The sequence below is a fragment of the Falco biarmicus genome, chromosome 3 (genome assembly GCF_023638135.1).
Source record: "Falco biarmicus isolate bFalBia1 chromosome 3, bFalBia1.pri, whole genome shotgun sequence".
NCBI classification, from domain to species: Eukaryota; Metazoa; Chordata; class Aves; order Falconiformes; family Falconidae; genus Falco; species Falco biarmicus.
This window is the reverse complement of record NC_079290.1, coordinates 37,768,146-37,782,290: the sequence shown is the minus strand read 5'-3', so window position 1 is coordinate 37,782,290 and position 14,145 is coordinate 37,768,146. Positions and strand designations below refer to the sequence as shown.

The 14,145-nt window shown below is 43.8% G+C and overlaps 1 protein-coding gene across 3 annotated transcripts; it reads right to left on the bottom strand.

The window, feature by feature from the left end:
- Positions 1 to 691: 691 nt before the first annotated feature.
- Positions 692 to 11,965, bottom strand: IL7 (interleukin 7). Of its 3 annotated transcripts, none has more exons than XM_056331791.1 (5): positions 11,142 to 11,960; positions 7,937 to 8,076; positions 4,235 to 4,321; positions 3,304 to 3,456; positions 692 to 1,844 (listed from the first exon to the last, which is right to left on the bottom strand). In XM_056331791.1, exons 1-5 carry the CDS (start codon positions 11,149 to 11,151, stop codon positions 1,692 to 1,694), a joined length of 543 nt encoding a protein of 180 aa, XP_056187766.1. In that variant the 5' UTR covers positions 11,152 to 11,960; the 3' UTR covers positions 692 to 1,691. The 3 variants fall into 3 exon arrangements, with proteins under 3 accessions (XP_056187766.1, XP_056187767.1, XP_056187768.1); XM_056331792.1 differs by lacking the exon at positions 11,142 to 11,960 and adding an exon at positions 10,866 to 11,126; XM_056331793.1 differs by lacking the exon at positions 4,235 to 4,321 and having other exon boundaries at positions 11,142 to 11,965.
- Between the last annotated feature and the right edge of the window lie 2,180 nt (positions 11,966 to 14,145).

Here is a 14,145-nt window from a genome sequence, read left to right as displayed (position 1 = left end):
TACAGAGAAATCTGCTTCTTTTTCCTATTACATAAAAGAGTTATGGGTTGGGGTTAGGTTTGGCGGGTTTTTTCAGTGTTTGGAGTTAAAGTTGCAATCCCTTACATCAAAAGCTAGAGAATATGTGAAAGTCTCAATCACAGTTTTCCAAAGATGATACTCCTACCACAAGTCTCTTCACCATAAATAGGTGAGGGGGTTGGAGTGGGTGTATTTCAGGAAAAGATAATGTGTTTGCATTGCTCTTAACCTCTTCCCTCACATTAGCAGTAAGGCACACTGAATTTCATGAATTCCATACAGCAATCTTATTCCATTCAAAGGGGATCTGTACAGTTCTTTAAAGCACACTCCACCATTTTTTCCAAGTCTTTGTTCTGAATACCAAAAATTTTTCAGAGTAGTTCCACAGAAAATTTCTTTTAACACAGATAAAACAACATATGTTACTTTACTCTGAACCAGGAAACAAAAGGCTGACTTTAACTAAAGATTTCCCAAAGCGTTTTGTCCAAGGCAGAGACCTGGTATGGAAATGCTTACCTGAACTGGCCAGGTTGCAAGCAACTAAGAAATAGGTGTTTTATAATGGAAGTCCTAAGCAGCTGGACGTTATCTTACCACCTGTCCTTTTAATGACTAGCTGTGGGAAAAGGCTAAAAAAGGAGCAATGACACCCAAAAGTCAACAGCCGAATTCCACAGAAGACAAATATTTTATTACCAAAGGAGTTATAATATCAAAGTAAGAAACTGCAAAAGTTACAAACTATAAAAATACTTCCATTTATCCAAAACTAAATATGAACACTTCATTAGTTAAATGCCAATATATTATTCTCTGAAAATATTCACACATTTTAAATCATGTTTGTCTAACATGTTAAACACGTTACATAAAATAACTGCATGTAAGGAATCACAATCTGAAGGTAAGGAATTCTAGCTCCTCCTGCACCTAACTGCAGGATAACCACATACAGAAGGCTAGTGCTGTTTCCAGTCAGCTGAACAGTCGGGCATCTCCTTTTTCACCTTCCATAGGTCTCACTGTCTTGCCTCTACTTCAGCCAGTAGAAGTGTGCTACATCTCTCAAAAATCAGTACCCTTCCTAGGTTTTTTTAAAAAAGTTAACCTCTCTGTTTTTCCAAACCGAAACTGGCTTGCAGACCCATTAGATAACCACGCTGAGAACCTCATTGCATCAGCAGAATGGACCCAAGATCAGTGGCTTGTTCGGTAGATTGTTCCCTTTGGTCCTTGATGTCTTTTATGTAGATATAAAGAAACCAGCTACTTTTCCATACTATTTTCTTCACATGCAGCTTCAAAGATGGGTTTATAAATTGCAGTAGATATGTAAGTGTATGTTTTCATATGACAGTATTACAAAGTTACTCGTAAGATCAGAAAATTCAGAGTAGTTTCCAGAGCACAAAGGTGGGACACGGCTTGCTGTGGACCATTTTGTTTCAAATTCTGGTCTTTCATTTCCACTTCTTGGACTCCAGCAGCTTGGTTTAGCCATTTCTGTTTATTCCGTCACCAGGAACAAGGTACAGTAGCTTTCCATCAGAATTCTGGCATAAAGTTTTCATATAAGTGAGCAGAGTTACTCTAAGAATGCATATAAAATGCAAATATACTAAGTAACACCACTTTGAAGGAAAAAAAGCAGGATTCACCTGGAATCACCTGGAAAATATTTTTTCAAATTTATTCCAGCAGGATCGAAGGCTAGATATATTTTCTTTCAGTTCACAAAGTTCTTGGTTACATTTCTTTTTGGGCTGTTCACTTGTTCCTGTATCTTCTTTATTTTGTGTATTTACCTGCGTGCAAACCTGAAAAAGAACAGTTTGTGTTGCTAATTTTCAAGTGCTTATTCTTTTCATATAGACATCTTTTAAAACAAACATTACGTCTCAATAAATAATGAAGGTACCTTACATGGTAATTAAGCCAGAAAGCTGGGTTGCTCACAGAACGTGCTGCAGTGGTACACAGCCTGCATCATGCTCAAGCTCTCGCTCCGAGCACAGCCTTGCTGCCACCCCTGCCCCCTGGGCTGAGAGAAGGTGGCTTTAACACACAGCAAATATGGGCAGCTGAAACCAGTGTGCACCAGCAGTAAAAACATGTATGGCCTCTGCCAGTGGTTTAAAATTTATCCTCCATTATTTGAAGGACTGGAAAAATAAAGCCATTGAAATAGCGAGCCAAACTTCAGAAGATGGGACTACAAGTGTGGTACCTTGAGCCTGGTGGAACGAGACAGACCCATTCCCAGGAGCTGGTAGCTGTAGCCTAGTGTTCAGCATCTTGCCCGCAGACAAGAAGACTTGTCCATATTCAGTGGCTGTTCTTGACTTTACCTAAATGACTTTAATTGGTCTTTAAATAAAACCAGCCATCCATGAGGTTAGGCAGGAGGTTCAAGGGTGACACTTTGACTTCTATGACTTCAGAGGGATAGCTTTTACGGTAAGGCAAACCTTGGAGTCACCACAGGTAGCTAAGCAAAATACAGACACAAACGTTACTTTGAAGATCTGGTTCTGGATTCTAAGATTTTCTCAATTTCAAGGAGGAAAAGAATGAATTAAAGGCAACCTTCAATCCAACTATTTAAGGCAATCATGAAGAATTATATCCTCTGGTGCCTATGGGGAGACTTTCTGATGTTGGTCAGTATTTTTGCGTTCAATAGGTAACTGTGAGCTACACTTAAAAGAACACTCTTCCTTTGCTATGGTAGTCTGCAGATCATTGCGCTGGATTTCAGTGACAATCAAAGAGCAGATTCTGCCAATGACTTATAAATCCAAATATTTTCATATCTAACTGTTCCTGTTGAGTTTGAGATATTGTGGTGAAAATGAAGGGATTATGGAATGGGGAGAAACTCCCGCTAATTGTTCACTGAAACAAATCAAAATAAACATTAATCTCAGGGTAGAACCCAAATGAGAAGTAACAACTATGACTTTACACACTAGAGAAGTTAAAGGCCTTCTTCACAGAAGTGTGGCCTTTGTCTTTTACTGGAGAATTAACTCAGGTATTTCAGTACCAAACCAGAGTATATGTCTTCGCTACAGACTTCCAGATCATCATCTGACTTAGTTTTTGCACTGGCCTTAATGCCCATTACAAGACACGCTCTACAGAGCAAAATCTGTCTTGCATGTAACACATGCATGATAGTTGTGACTTCGAGAAGTAGCTATGACAGTGTGTTGAAGAGCTCTAAGGAAGAAGTCACAGACTTCCAACAACCTGTAGGCCATCACTGCCACTCACCTTTTCTTTTTTAAGTCTTTCACATTTGCACTGTAGAAGCTGTAATGTCCCACATGAGACTAATGCTGCTTTCCATCTAAAGTCTTTGCTGATTTTTTGTTTATGAAAGAATCTGAGCATGTTGCATGCCATACTCTGTAGTGATTCTATTTCCTGGAAAGAGAGCAATAAAAATGTGTCCTGAAAAATCTGTGCCACATTCATTATGTTGGTTTGTCTTTAAAAAAAATCTACATCAGTTACCATTAGTTTCTTTTGCTTTCATAGTGCCATTCTTTTTCAGTAAAACACACGACTAATCTGACCTACCTGCCATCTCTTCAAAATATTTAAAATATCAGTTTGTAGTAGTAACAACAATAGTGTAAACATGTTAGGGAGAAATCATAGCAGTAATGAAGTCAGCTGATGCAGTTAGGGAAATGGTGAATGATTTGTGGAGTCAGTCCTTTTATCAAGTCATAATAAAATATGCAGCAAAAGCTGACAGTTGTGCTTTCTGTCATTTGAGATCTGCCCAAATTATTACTTTTAAAGCTTTCAGATCTGAAGTGACAAGCATAGCAAATATGGTTTCTGTAGAAAAATGAAAACAGATGTTGGGAAATTTTTATGTTCACTTCCATTGGCAAAATAAAATTAGTTTTCTGTTACTGTTTTGGATTAAAAATATAAAAGAAACTTTCTAGCAGAACCCCCCCCACACATTTCTTGGACATGGAATTGCTTAATATTTTAATTTTAAAAATATCAATTTGCTTGACAAATCATGTGATTCCAAATTCAAAAAAGGAACAACCCTGAAAATCATGATTTGACTATTAAAAGGTATTAGTACTTTACCACAATATGTTATTCATGGACTGGATTGTTCAAAGAACCCATCTGAGTTTGTATTCTCTAAAGTAAATTCTGAGACGTTAAATTTTACCTGAGTATCATTGCAGAAAAACACTTTGCTATTTTCATGGTTTTTATTCTTGCAGCACCTGTCACGATACTCTGCAGACATATTTACCTGTAAAATAGCATCTATGTTTAAACATGGAAGTACTTTTAATTAAGTGAGCCAAGTTTCTTACTAACAGCTGGTGATGCGCACACTAAACTGTTCTGCAGAATCTCCTCAGTGTAGCAGGGTTAGTGTACAATTCTGAGCTTTTCCTTGGCAAGCAGGCAAAGAAAACCCCAATCCAGCTACAAATTCTAAAGGTATTCACAGAATCACAGAATGGCTGAGGTGGGAGGGGACCTCTGGAGGTCATCTGGTCCAACCCCCCTGCTCAAGCAGGGCCACCTGGAGCTGGCTGCTCAGGACCATGTCCAAGTGGCTTTTGAGTATCTCCAAGGATGGAGACTCCACCTCCTCCCTGGACAACCTGTGCCAGTGCTTGGTCACCCTCACAGTGCACTAGTGCCTCTAGATGTTCAGAAGGGACCTTCTGTGTTTCAAGTGTGTGCCTGCTGCCTCTGGTCCTGTCACTGGGTGCCACTGGGAAGAGCCTGGCTCCATCCTCTTTGCTCCCTCCCTTCAGGTATTTATACACATCGATAGGATCCCCCCTGAGCCTTCTCTTCTCCAGGCTGAACAGTTCCAGCTCTCTCAGCCTTTCCGTACTGGGCAAATGCTCCAGTATCTTAATCGTCTTCATGGCCCTTTGCTGGACTCTGTCCAGTAGCTCCATATTTCTCTTGTACTGGGGAGCCCAGAAATGGACACAAATCTATTCATTTTAAACTTTTAAACATTTAAAATTCGTAGTCTATTGAATTACTTAGTTCTTTGGCATTTTAAAAGATACAGGAATATTTAAATCTTACACAGTCATCAAATACAATGTTTGTCTCAATAAATACATGCCCCAGGCTTCCAGGCAGGTTATAGCACTCACTTTGCGTATGCACTAACAGAAGATGTCCTAAGCAATATCAGTTGCTCCCTTTGCGTAACCACAATCTTTTATCAATGGGTATTTTTTTCCTTCTGCTTTCACGCTTGTCATCGAGATGACAACTGAACCCAACTCAACAACATTCCTTGACTTTCTTCTTCAGCCTGTATCCAGACAACCTAATATAACCAGAAGGGCTTTTAAAAAGGCAGCTCCAGACAATATTGTATTAGATGTCCTCACTTAGGCATGCATATGAATGTCGCGATGGAGGGAAGACACAGTCACTCAATATGAGTGATCAGCAGACTTCCCTCCGTCGCGACATATGAATACATTAGACAACTTAATTGTGTAACATGCCTGTATTTCAAATTTCGACAATATGAACAGAACCTCATCCAAGAAGTGTTTTCAAAACCAAGAGTTTAAGGGAGTCAAATATTCACTGACAAACACCCCCCACCCCCACCCGAATATTTGGAAGATAATGCACAACTCTGCTTGTACCACAACAGAAAGAAGTTCTGCTGCAGTCATACAGCACTAAGATTTATAAATAAATAAATGAATAAATAAATAAATACCCTAAAACCTATATCTCTGTGGCTTCATTTGCTACCTGCTAAGCATTCACCTGTTCTCACTGGCTTCCTCAAATCATCTTTAGTATAACATACAGTAAACTTTTCTGAAGGCAGTTTTATTTGCTGTGATGAAAGCAACATAAAGGAAATCCTGGCCCCAGAAAAGTCAGGGAAAATCAAATTACTTAAAGAGATCTAGTATATAACCCACTAGTCATCTTCATAACTGCTTTCAACCATCAGGCTGAGGGACTCAAAGTTATTTACTTTGGCTCTGCAAATGCAGGAAGGTGCCTAGTAGGCAGTTGCTATCACTTGAACGGCACTGTCTATAGTATTTGCTGTGAAGTTACAGTGTATATAAGACTATACACTTGATTTTACATAGAAAGCAAATGAGTCTCTCTTAAACTGGGAAAAATGAAGACAGGAAAATGAAGAAACTTGCACAAGCAGTGGTTTGTGCATGCTTATTCTGGGAAGCAAAAGCTTCAGAGTCATTACATTCCTGTTACTTTTCACAGACAATAACTCACTAAGGTTTTGTTTATTTATTTATTTATTTCATTGGGTAGCAGTTTTAGTTCTCATACAGTCTCCTAAAAAAATCATATCTCCTAAAACCCCAATATTTATTACGATAAAAATGACAAAGACTTAGAAAATATGCCTGGAAGAATGGCTTTGCTCCATTCAAATCCTTTATGGCACCCTGGGGTGCAGCTGGGAAGTGGCAAGGCATCTCCGGCCCAGAACACCCCTCTAGCACCCCAACCCTGCAGCTCAAGGAGAGCTGGGATGCACCTCATGGCTCTCCAGAACCAGAAGACAGCAAGATCTGCCTCCCAGAGGCTGTTACTCCTGTCGTATTGTTTAGTCTTGTAGGTCAGCTGTCCTACAACTGCTCACTGAGAGGGTTTGTTTTTGTTCTCTGAGAAACACTTGTCTTTGTCAGAAATAACACAACAAACTAAAGGGGCTACTTATCTGTTTTAATGGCCATGGATATTCTCCCCAACTTTGGTGCCTTGTTTAGGATATAGTCATTTATCTGTGGAGATGTACCTTTCTCTCTTCATAATCTCGACAAACAAAGCATGATTGGAATGCTTTTCAAAATTAAATGATTGCTCCCTGACCCTAAAGGTATTTTGTTTCCAGTTGAGGGCTGATGTGTCTTGATAGGGAAAGGCTGGAAACCACTGGCCTAATGCTCTGAAGAATGGTGGTGGATTGTAGGTGTGAAGAAATACAATGTCTCCTGATTTCACCTTTGGAAAAGCACTATATATCATTTGTATTTCATGCACATAAATCTTGATTTAAGACTGCAACACAAGGGTGAATGCTCGTTTAGTGACAAACTATCAGAAAAATCCCATTTTCATAGAAATGCCTTGCTAATCCAACTACAGAGAGTGCTTTCTCCCATGAAAGTGTTCTTGAGAGATGAATTTGATTGTTAATAATTCATGATGAAGAGGTGGAAGGTAGGTTTTGAGCATGGATCGGTAAAATGTTATACTGTTTTGCAAAACTGTAATAAATCTGGCTGATAAAGCCATAATGGCAGAGATTTACGACTGAGAAAGTTCAGGTTTTCTCTGCTGCCATCTAGAAAAGTTGATTCTTTGTTGACTAAACAAGATATATTAACAAGTAGAAGACAAAGAAACTTTTTCTGTTGTATGAATTTTGTGGCCTCTGCATTTGTATTCAATGGACAACATAAAAACTTCAGTCAAGAAGTCTACAATTAGTAGAATAAATTACAGATTGTTTAATGCTTTCTTCTCTTAATAAGAAGATACAAACAGAAGTAGTCATGAAATTACTTCAAGAAAAGAGTACTTTTTAATGTAATATATTATACTATTTAGGGCCAAATGGTACATGTATCTAACTACATGGTACACAGGTACAAATACCTGCATCACAGTATTTGTACATGCAAATAGGCAGCATCCACAGATTTCAGAGATTTTAAAGAGACTGAATTGTTGCACATACTCAAATAAATCCACCATTACAGGATAATGTGTGATTTTAAATTGGTCTTTTATCGTATGTTAACATTAGAGCTTTTTTTAATTATTATTTTCTATAATCTAAAAATAACCATTATTTTTTGAAAGCCCAAGAGCTATTACCTACCAGCTCATTGATGTCATGGCTTAGTATATTCTCATACTTCGCACGGATTCCATTTTTATTTCCCATTGCACAACTAGATGAATTCACTGGAGATAGAACAAGGAGCAGTGGCAGAACCCAGAAGATAGATCTAAAAACAGCTGGATTACAACAAAAGCAGTTAAGTACATATTAAATGCCATAGACTGTATGCTGTATTAACAAATATATTCTTTAATCTGTTAAAATAGTTTAAAAGGGACCTTTGTACAACCAAATGACTTGTACCTTGAGGGAAGGATTCAGCTCCAGGTTAAGACACTACTTGGGTGTCTAAACTCCCTCATATTCGAGGGTGGTTTAGCCAGCGTGTTAAGAGCCTACAGCTATTGAGCTGACCAGCTACTTGGTGTCTTCTTGGGCTGAATTAATCTCTAGGTTTCACCGCAAGCGTTGACAAGGTCTCTCCATTGACCATAACTGGACCGTAACCACCTAGTATGTATGTAGGCAAGCGTGCGTCTTAGTCAAATAGGTGTAGACATTCCTGTGTCTTAATCTGCAGCTGAATCTCACTGTAATTGTCCATTTTTCATATGGTAAATTCTACAAATGCCTGTGAATGTGTCCTTACATCAAAAGTGTGTTTATACACATTTTGGGGCTGACCAAATGTACAAATACCTATTAGCAGCCATAACATGGGATAAGGCAGCAACACCACCTTCTCTGCATACTCTGGCCTACAGCTAGACTGGTGAGGATAATACTTAAATGTATTTAAGTATTTGGAAAATTATTTGGAAAAAAAACCTTAGAAATTTAGGTTGGAGAATTAGCAAAGATCACAGCAGGTTCCTGCACTAGTTATGAGCTGTTTCTACCCATCTCTGCTACTCAGTAAGAACAACAGACGCATACAGAGTAACTGTGGGGTCTCTGCCAGGAGAGGCAGAAGGGATGCCCTAACCCTAGCTCCTATTTTCCTTCCTCTGGTGAAGATGGGAGCATTGGGTACTGCCAGTCCAGCGCTCAGAGATGGGCATCTCTGACTTGGGCATCACTAGTTAATCCCAGCCTCAGAGAGAGCTATTGAGTAACTAAAAAGAAAGCAATGAAACTTGACCATAATCTATACTGAGCCACCTAAGCTCTGTGATACAAGAATCACAGTCACACCACACCATGTGCTCATCTGCCAGAGAAACATGGTCCCTCACAGCCCATCCCAGCCGACTCCCAGTGCACGCTGCTGCTTCAAAGCAGAATGCATACCACTTTCCCAGACAACCAAAGCCTTTCTTTCCTGATAGATTACTTGTGAACATGCTGTGATGTACACCTCTGTCCTAGAAGCAGGACTGGAAATTTTTTACCTGTACAAGCTGAATTCCAAAATTCGGATGGCAAGCTGCCTGCCAAATTTCAATGGGAAATTTGATGGCCTGAAAACCAGATTTTCTAACCTTTTCATATACTGATCAACCAAAGCCTATTAGTATCTCAAAACATCTAGCCTGGAGAGCTAAATGGATGCTAAATGGATCCTACATGTAGTAAATATGAAAACCAGGTAAGGTCTATCTATTACGATCTTCAAGCTCCAAGTGTAAACCTGACTTCCACAGAAAAACCCTGTGAATATCTGTGCCAAGCACATTATCAGTCGTAGGGCTGAGATTTAATATTTTAAAAGAAGTTTACAAAAGAATGCAAGAACTCAACTACAGGACAACATTTTCCCAATATACCATTGCACCCCTTGATTCCAGTGCAAAAAACCCCACAACTGGAATGCTTGTTTCCAAACAACAGTGATACGAGCAGCTGGAATATGCTGCTTCAAAAACATGCTTCAAGAGATACAAATAACTGTCTTCTAAATTAAAATTAATGTAACAGACTCCATCACTTAAAATTTGGTTTGTCCAACAGCAAGTGGAGGATAATAGGCGAGAACCGCAAAGTCACTTCTATTTATTTTCACTTTCTCTGTATTGTACAGATTTTTAATCTTTTTTAAATTAGGAAATTGCAGAATCACAGCAGATAATTCTGAAAGAGATGCTGCACACTCGTGAAGTCTTTCATGAGTGGATTGCGTTGCAGCATCACAATGAAACATGTTCAGACGTTCTTAATGAGTTCTCTGGAACCCATCAGAGGAGTGTCATGAAACGTTCCAGGAACTTTAGGCTGAAAATTGGAAGGAATTTCCTTAAAGTTAGGCTGCTTCAAAAGAAGCAAAACAGATAACGCTCCACAGTGCTCCAGCAGTTCGAAAGAAAGAGAGCATCTATTACTGGTAATACCCCATCCCTCGGAAAACTCCCCAAACCTTGGAAGTCGTATCTGGAAAGCCCAAAAAAATTCTCCCAGGAAAGTCAGGAAGAGTTGGTATTCCAGTATTTCCAAATATATATTAAAAAAAACCTCTTCTTTTTTCAATTAAAAATCCCCTCCCAAGCATGCAGCCGGGAAGCGGCAGCTCCAGGCGCGCCCGTGCCGAGGCGCGGCCCCCGCCGGCCCCCGCCAACCGCCCGCACCGCCGCGAGCAGCACGCGCGCTCCGCTCCGCTCCGCAGCCCCGAGCGGAGCGCCGGTAACGGCCAGCCCGCCCGGCCCTGCCGCGCTGAGCCCCTGCGAGGGGGCGGGCGGGTGGAGGCGGCTCCGCGGGCCACCGCCGCCGCCCGCCGGGCGAGGGGACGCGGCTCGGCCGCGCCGGGGCCAGGCCCCCTGCGCTGCGCGGCACCTGCTCCGGCGGCGCCCGGGGGCGGCAGGTGCCCGCGGAGCAGCGCGCAGCGGCGCGGGGCGATGCCGGGCGCTGCGCCCCCGCCCCGCACCCTCCTGCTGCCTGCCCCGCTCCCGCGCCCCGCTTCCCGGCAGCGGGCGGGATGGGAACCGGCCGCTTTTACTTTCATTCTAGCTGGGAAAGGAAAGAAAAAACAAACCTGGGAATTTCCCCGGCCGTCACCGCGGGTTTAAAAGGGCGCCGGGCGGCACCGCGCTGCCACAGCCGGCGAGGCAGCGGGGCCGGCGGCGCGGAGACAGCGGAGCGGGTGAGGAGCCGGCGCGGCCGGGGCGCGGAGCGGCGCGGAGCCAGCACAGCTCGGCGCGGGCGGGCGCAGGTGGAGCGGGGCGCCCCGAGCGGCTCTGCCCGCCGGCGCCTGCAGAGCGGCGCGGCCCGGCGGGGTGCGGTGCGGTGCGGTGCGGTGCGCGCTCCTTACCATGGAACATGGTCCGCGGGTTGGGCGGCAGGGCGCTGCGCCGGCGGCTCCGCGGTCATGGTGGCGGCGCCGCCTGGCCCATGGTGCCTGCAGCCCGCGGAGCGCCGCGCTGCGGGGCCGGAGGGGCCGCGGGGGCCAGCCGGGGCTCAGCACCCCCCCGCCGCCCGCCTGCCGCGGCGGGGCACGGCGCTGTCAGAGGCGGCTGCGGGACGGCCGGGCTGTGCTTTTCCCATGGGGCTTCCGCCGGCGGCAGGTACTTTCACTTTCTGCTCCGCCAGCGGCCGCGGTGCTCCCGACCGCGGCGGCGGGCTCAGCGCGGCGAGGCGGGCGCGGACGGCTGGCCGGCCGCCAGGGGAGGAGGCATCCCGCTCCGCCACGGGGGAGGTCGGCAGCCGTCCCGGACCGGGGGGGAACCGGCAGCGGGCAGGGGCCGGGGCCCGGGGCGCGCCCGGAGGAGGGCGGCAGCGGCGGCGGGCGCCGCCGGGATCCCCGCGGGCGGGCGGGCGGCGCGGCAGTGGCGGGGCAGTGGCGGGGCCGTGCCGTGCCGGCGGCGTTACATAGAGCCCCGGCTACACGCCCAGTGCCGTGTGCGCGGCCGGGGAGGAAGGATGGACCTTGGCAGTGCGCGTGGAAAGAGCCGCTCATCCGCGGGAAGAAATCCTAAAACAAAACAAAACAAAAACCCCCAAACAAAACCAAAAAAAAGAAAAGAAAGAAAAGCGGGGGGGTGGATGAAAAAAGAAGCCAACCGTGCTCTGGAGTCTTTTTCTTGGGAGGAGAAACTGGGCTTCTGAGCTGCTCTGCAGAAGCCTGCGCCCCGCTCCGCTGTCCCTGGGGGGAGGAGGGGGGGGGGCGGGGGGACCTCCCGGAGGGCCCCGTCCCGGACCGGGGGTTACCCGGGCTGCTGGCACGCGGCGGACTTCGCCCCCCCCCTCCCCCCGCCATTAGCTCGTCTGCAGAAATCCCTGAGGATTAACAAAAGACAGTGAGTGAATGCACCAGGAGGTGTTTTTAAGTGTAGAAGAAGCTCAAGTTCTAAAAGACAGAGCTGTAGCCAGCTGTGGTTTCCTGGGTAAATTCAGAGTGACAAAACCCGGTGCTTTGGTGTAGGTGAAAAGGCTTGGAATAAAGTAGGGTATGAAAAGTATGTGTAGCATCCCCTTCACATCTCCTGCCCAGTGTACTTTCTTGAGTTTTGAGTTCTATGTCACTTTTTCTGCTCTGCTTGAGCTCGAGTCTGACCTGATTCCATAACCCCTCTCCCTTCTCAGGAGGGCGCTGACCTAAGGGGATAGATGTGAGTATCAAGGAGCAAGTACATGGAGTCAGTTGAAGTGTAGACTGCTCAGGATGGTTTTCTCCTGTTTTCTGGTATTGCAGTTATGTCACTTCATTCACATACGAGGAGGTATTCAGCCCTGTTTACTTGCCCGTGGACTACACTCTGCTTTTGACTTCTCATGAGTTTTTCTTTGGAAAAAAGTTTAAGCAATCCTTCAGAAGTGTTCTGACAAGATTCAAGAGTGAGGGTGTTTTCCACCCTCTCAAGATTGACTTTAGTAACCGTTTAATGTCACTACTGGACTATTTGGGCAAGGGACAGTGATTGATATCAACAGAGCTCCACACAAAGGCCAAGTGCCGGTGCTTGCTTTTTCCCCTAATGTGTGCCAGGCTGGATGTGACGGCTGGCTCGGACCTTGAATTTGGTCAAGGATTTTGCCTCACTAATAGCTACATGATCTAGTTCTTAGATGTGTCTTACACCGTCACTCTTTTTTTCTTTTATTGTCTTCTTTTCCCTTCTCTGCCAAATGCTGTCTGAAAACATCCCCCCGTGCACATTTGAATTTGCTGCTGTGTGCAGGTCAGAGAATGCCACAGCGCTCTTCTTTTTGGGGGGAACGGTACCTGATGAAATGCAAGCAAATTTATGACTAACTGTTTCTAGGGTCTGGCACTTACAGACTGGTCTCACAGGTCTTGAAAAAACTGCACTATAAAGCTCCCGTCCTGCAAAACCATATCCACAAGATCAACTTCCCTTCTAGGCAAGTAGTTCTTCCGGTTTCTTATGATAGTACATGCGTATTCACAAAATGAGATATTCTATGTAGATGCTAGTAAATTGTCAAGGTGTAAAATATATATAAAAAAATCTTTAGCTCCTTTGGTTATGCTAGTTTTTTGGCTGAAACATCAGAAAGACTGATAATTGCCTCAATTTAGATTTTATAAAAATAGTGTGATTGATGGGAAGTCGGTGTAGTAGCTTTACGCGTTAACGGAAACATGACTCTGAAAGGTTATGCTAGAGTGTTAACAGCAGTTAATAGGAAAAGTACTCTTTTCTTGGGAAGCGGCAGGGTCTTGTCTGCTGGTTTTTAAGAAGGTGAACTGTCTGTCCATTGAATGTATATGGAATTTTTTCTTTAGTCAAAGTGACAAATAGATGGTGTGACCTGATCCTGTATTTAGATCCCAATCGATCCCTGTTATGTGACCTAGCCCTGGACTGTGACACTTACAGTTCAGATATTATTTGACATATTTGTATTAAGCTTTGACTGTAACATGTATGTGCTTTATAAAATAACTTGAACTTTACATGCATTTTGTTGTCAAAGCACTCCTTTTAGTGATTTAGCAATGATTCTTTTCTGAAAAGATTACTTGCAGAAAGGTCAAACACAAGTCTTCAGAAGACTATGTTCAGCAGATGGAATTGTCTATTCTTTAAAGAAAGAACAGACACTGACCAGTTGAAATACTAAAAGAAAAAACTTGGGACTGTTTATATGAGTATTATCTTAACAGCCCATTTTAATCAAGAACTTGTGAAAGGAGTCTTGAAGGTGTAAAAGTTTATCCCATCTGAGACTTACCTAGTCTAAATGATTGATACCAGTTTGCCCGTTTTGTGAAATGCCGTTGGTGCCGTAGAGAGCTCTCCCTTGGGAGCTGAATTAAGCTGCAGCTTAAAACCTTTGGGGGAGAAAATAAA

Excerpts from the sequence above, each read along its gene's own strand:
- IL7 (XM_056331791.1), bottom strand. Across the intron at positions 3,457-4,234 it reads TTTTCTGCAATGATACTCAG|GAAATAGAATCACTACAGAG; the intron begins GTAAAATTTAAC and ends CTCTCTTTCCAG. Across the intron at positions 1,845-3,303 it reads AAAGACTTAAAAAAGAAAAG|GTTTGCACGCAGGTAAATAC; the intron begins GTGAGTGGCAGT and ends GTTCTTTTTCAG.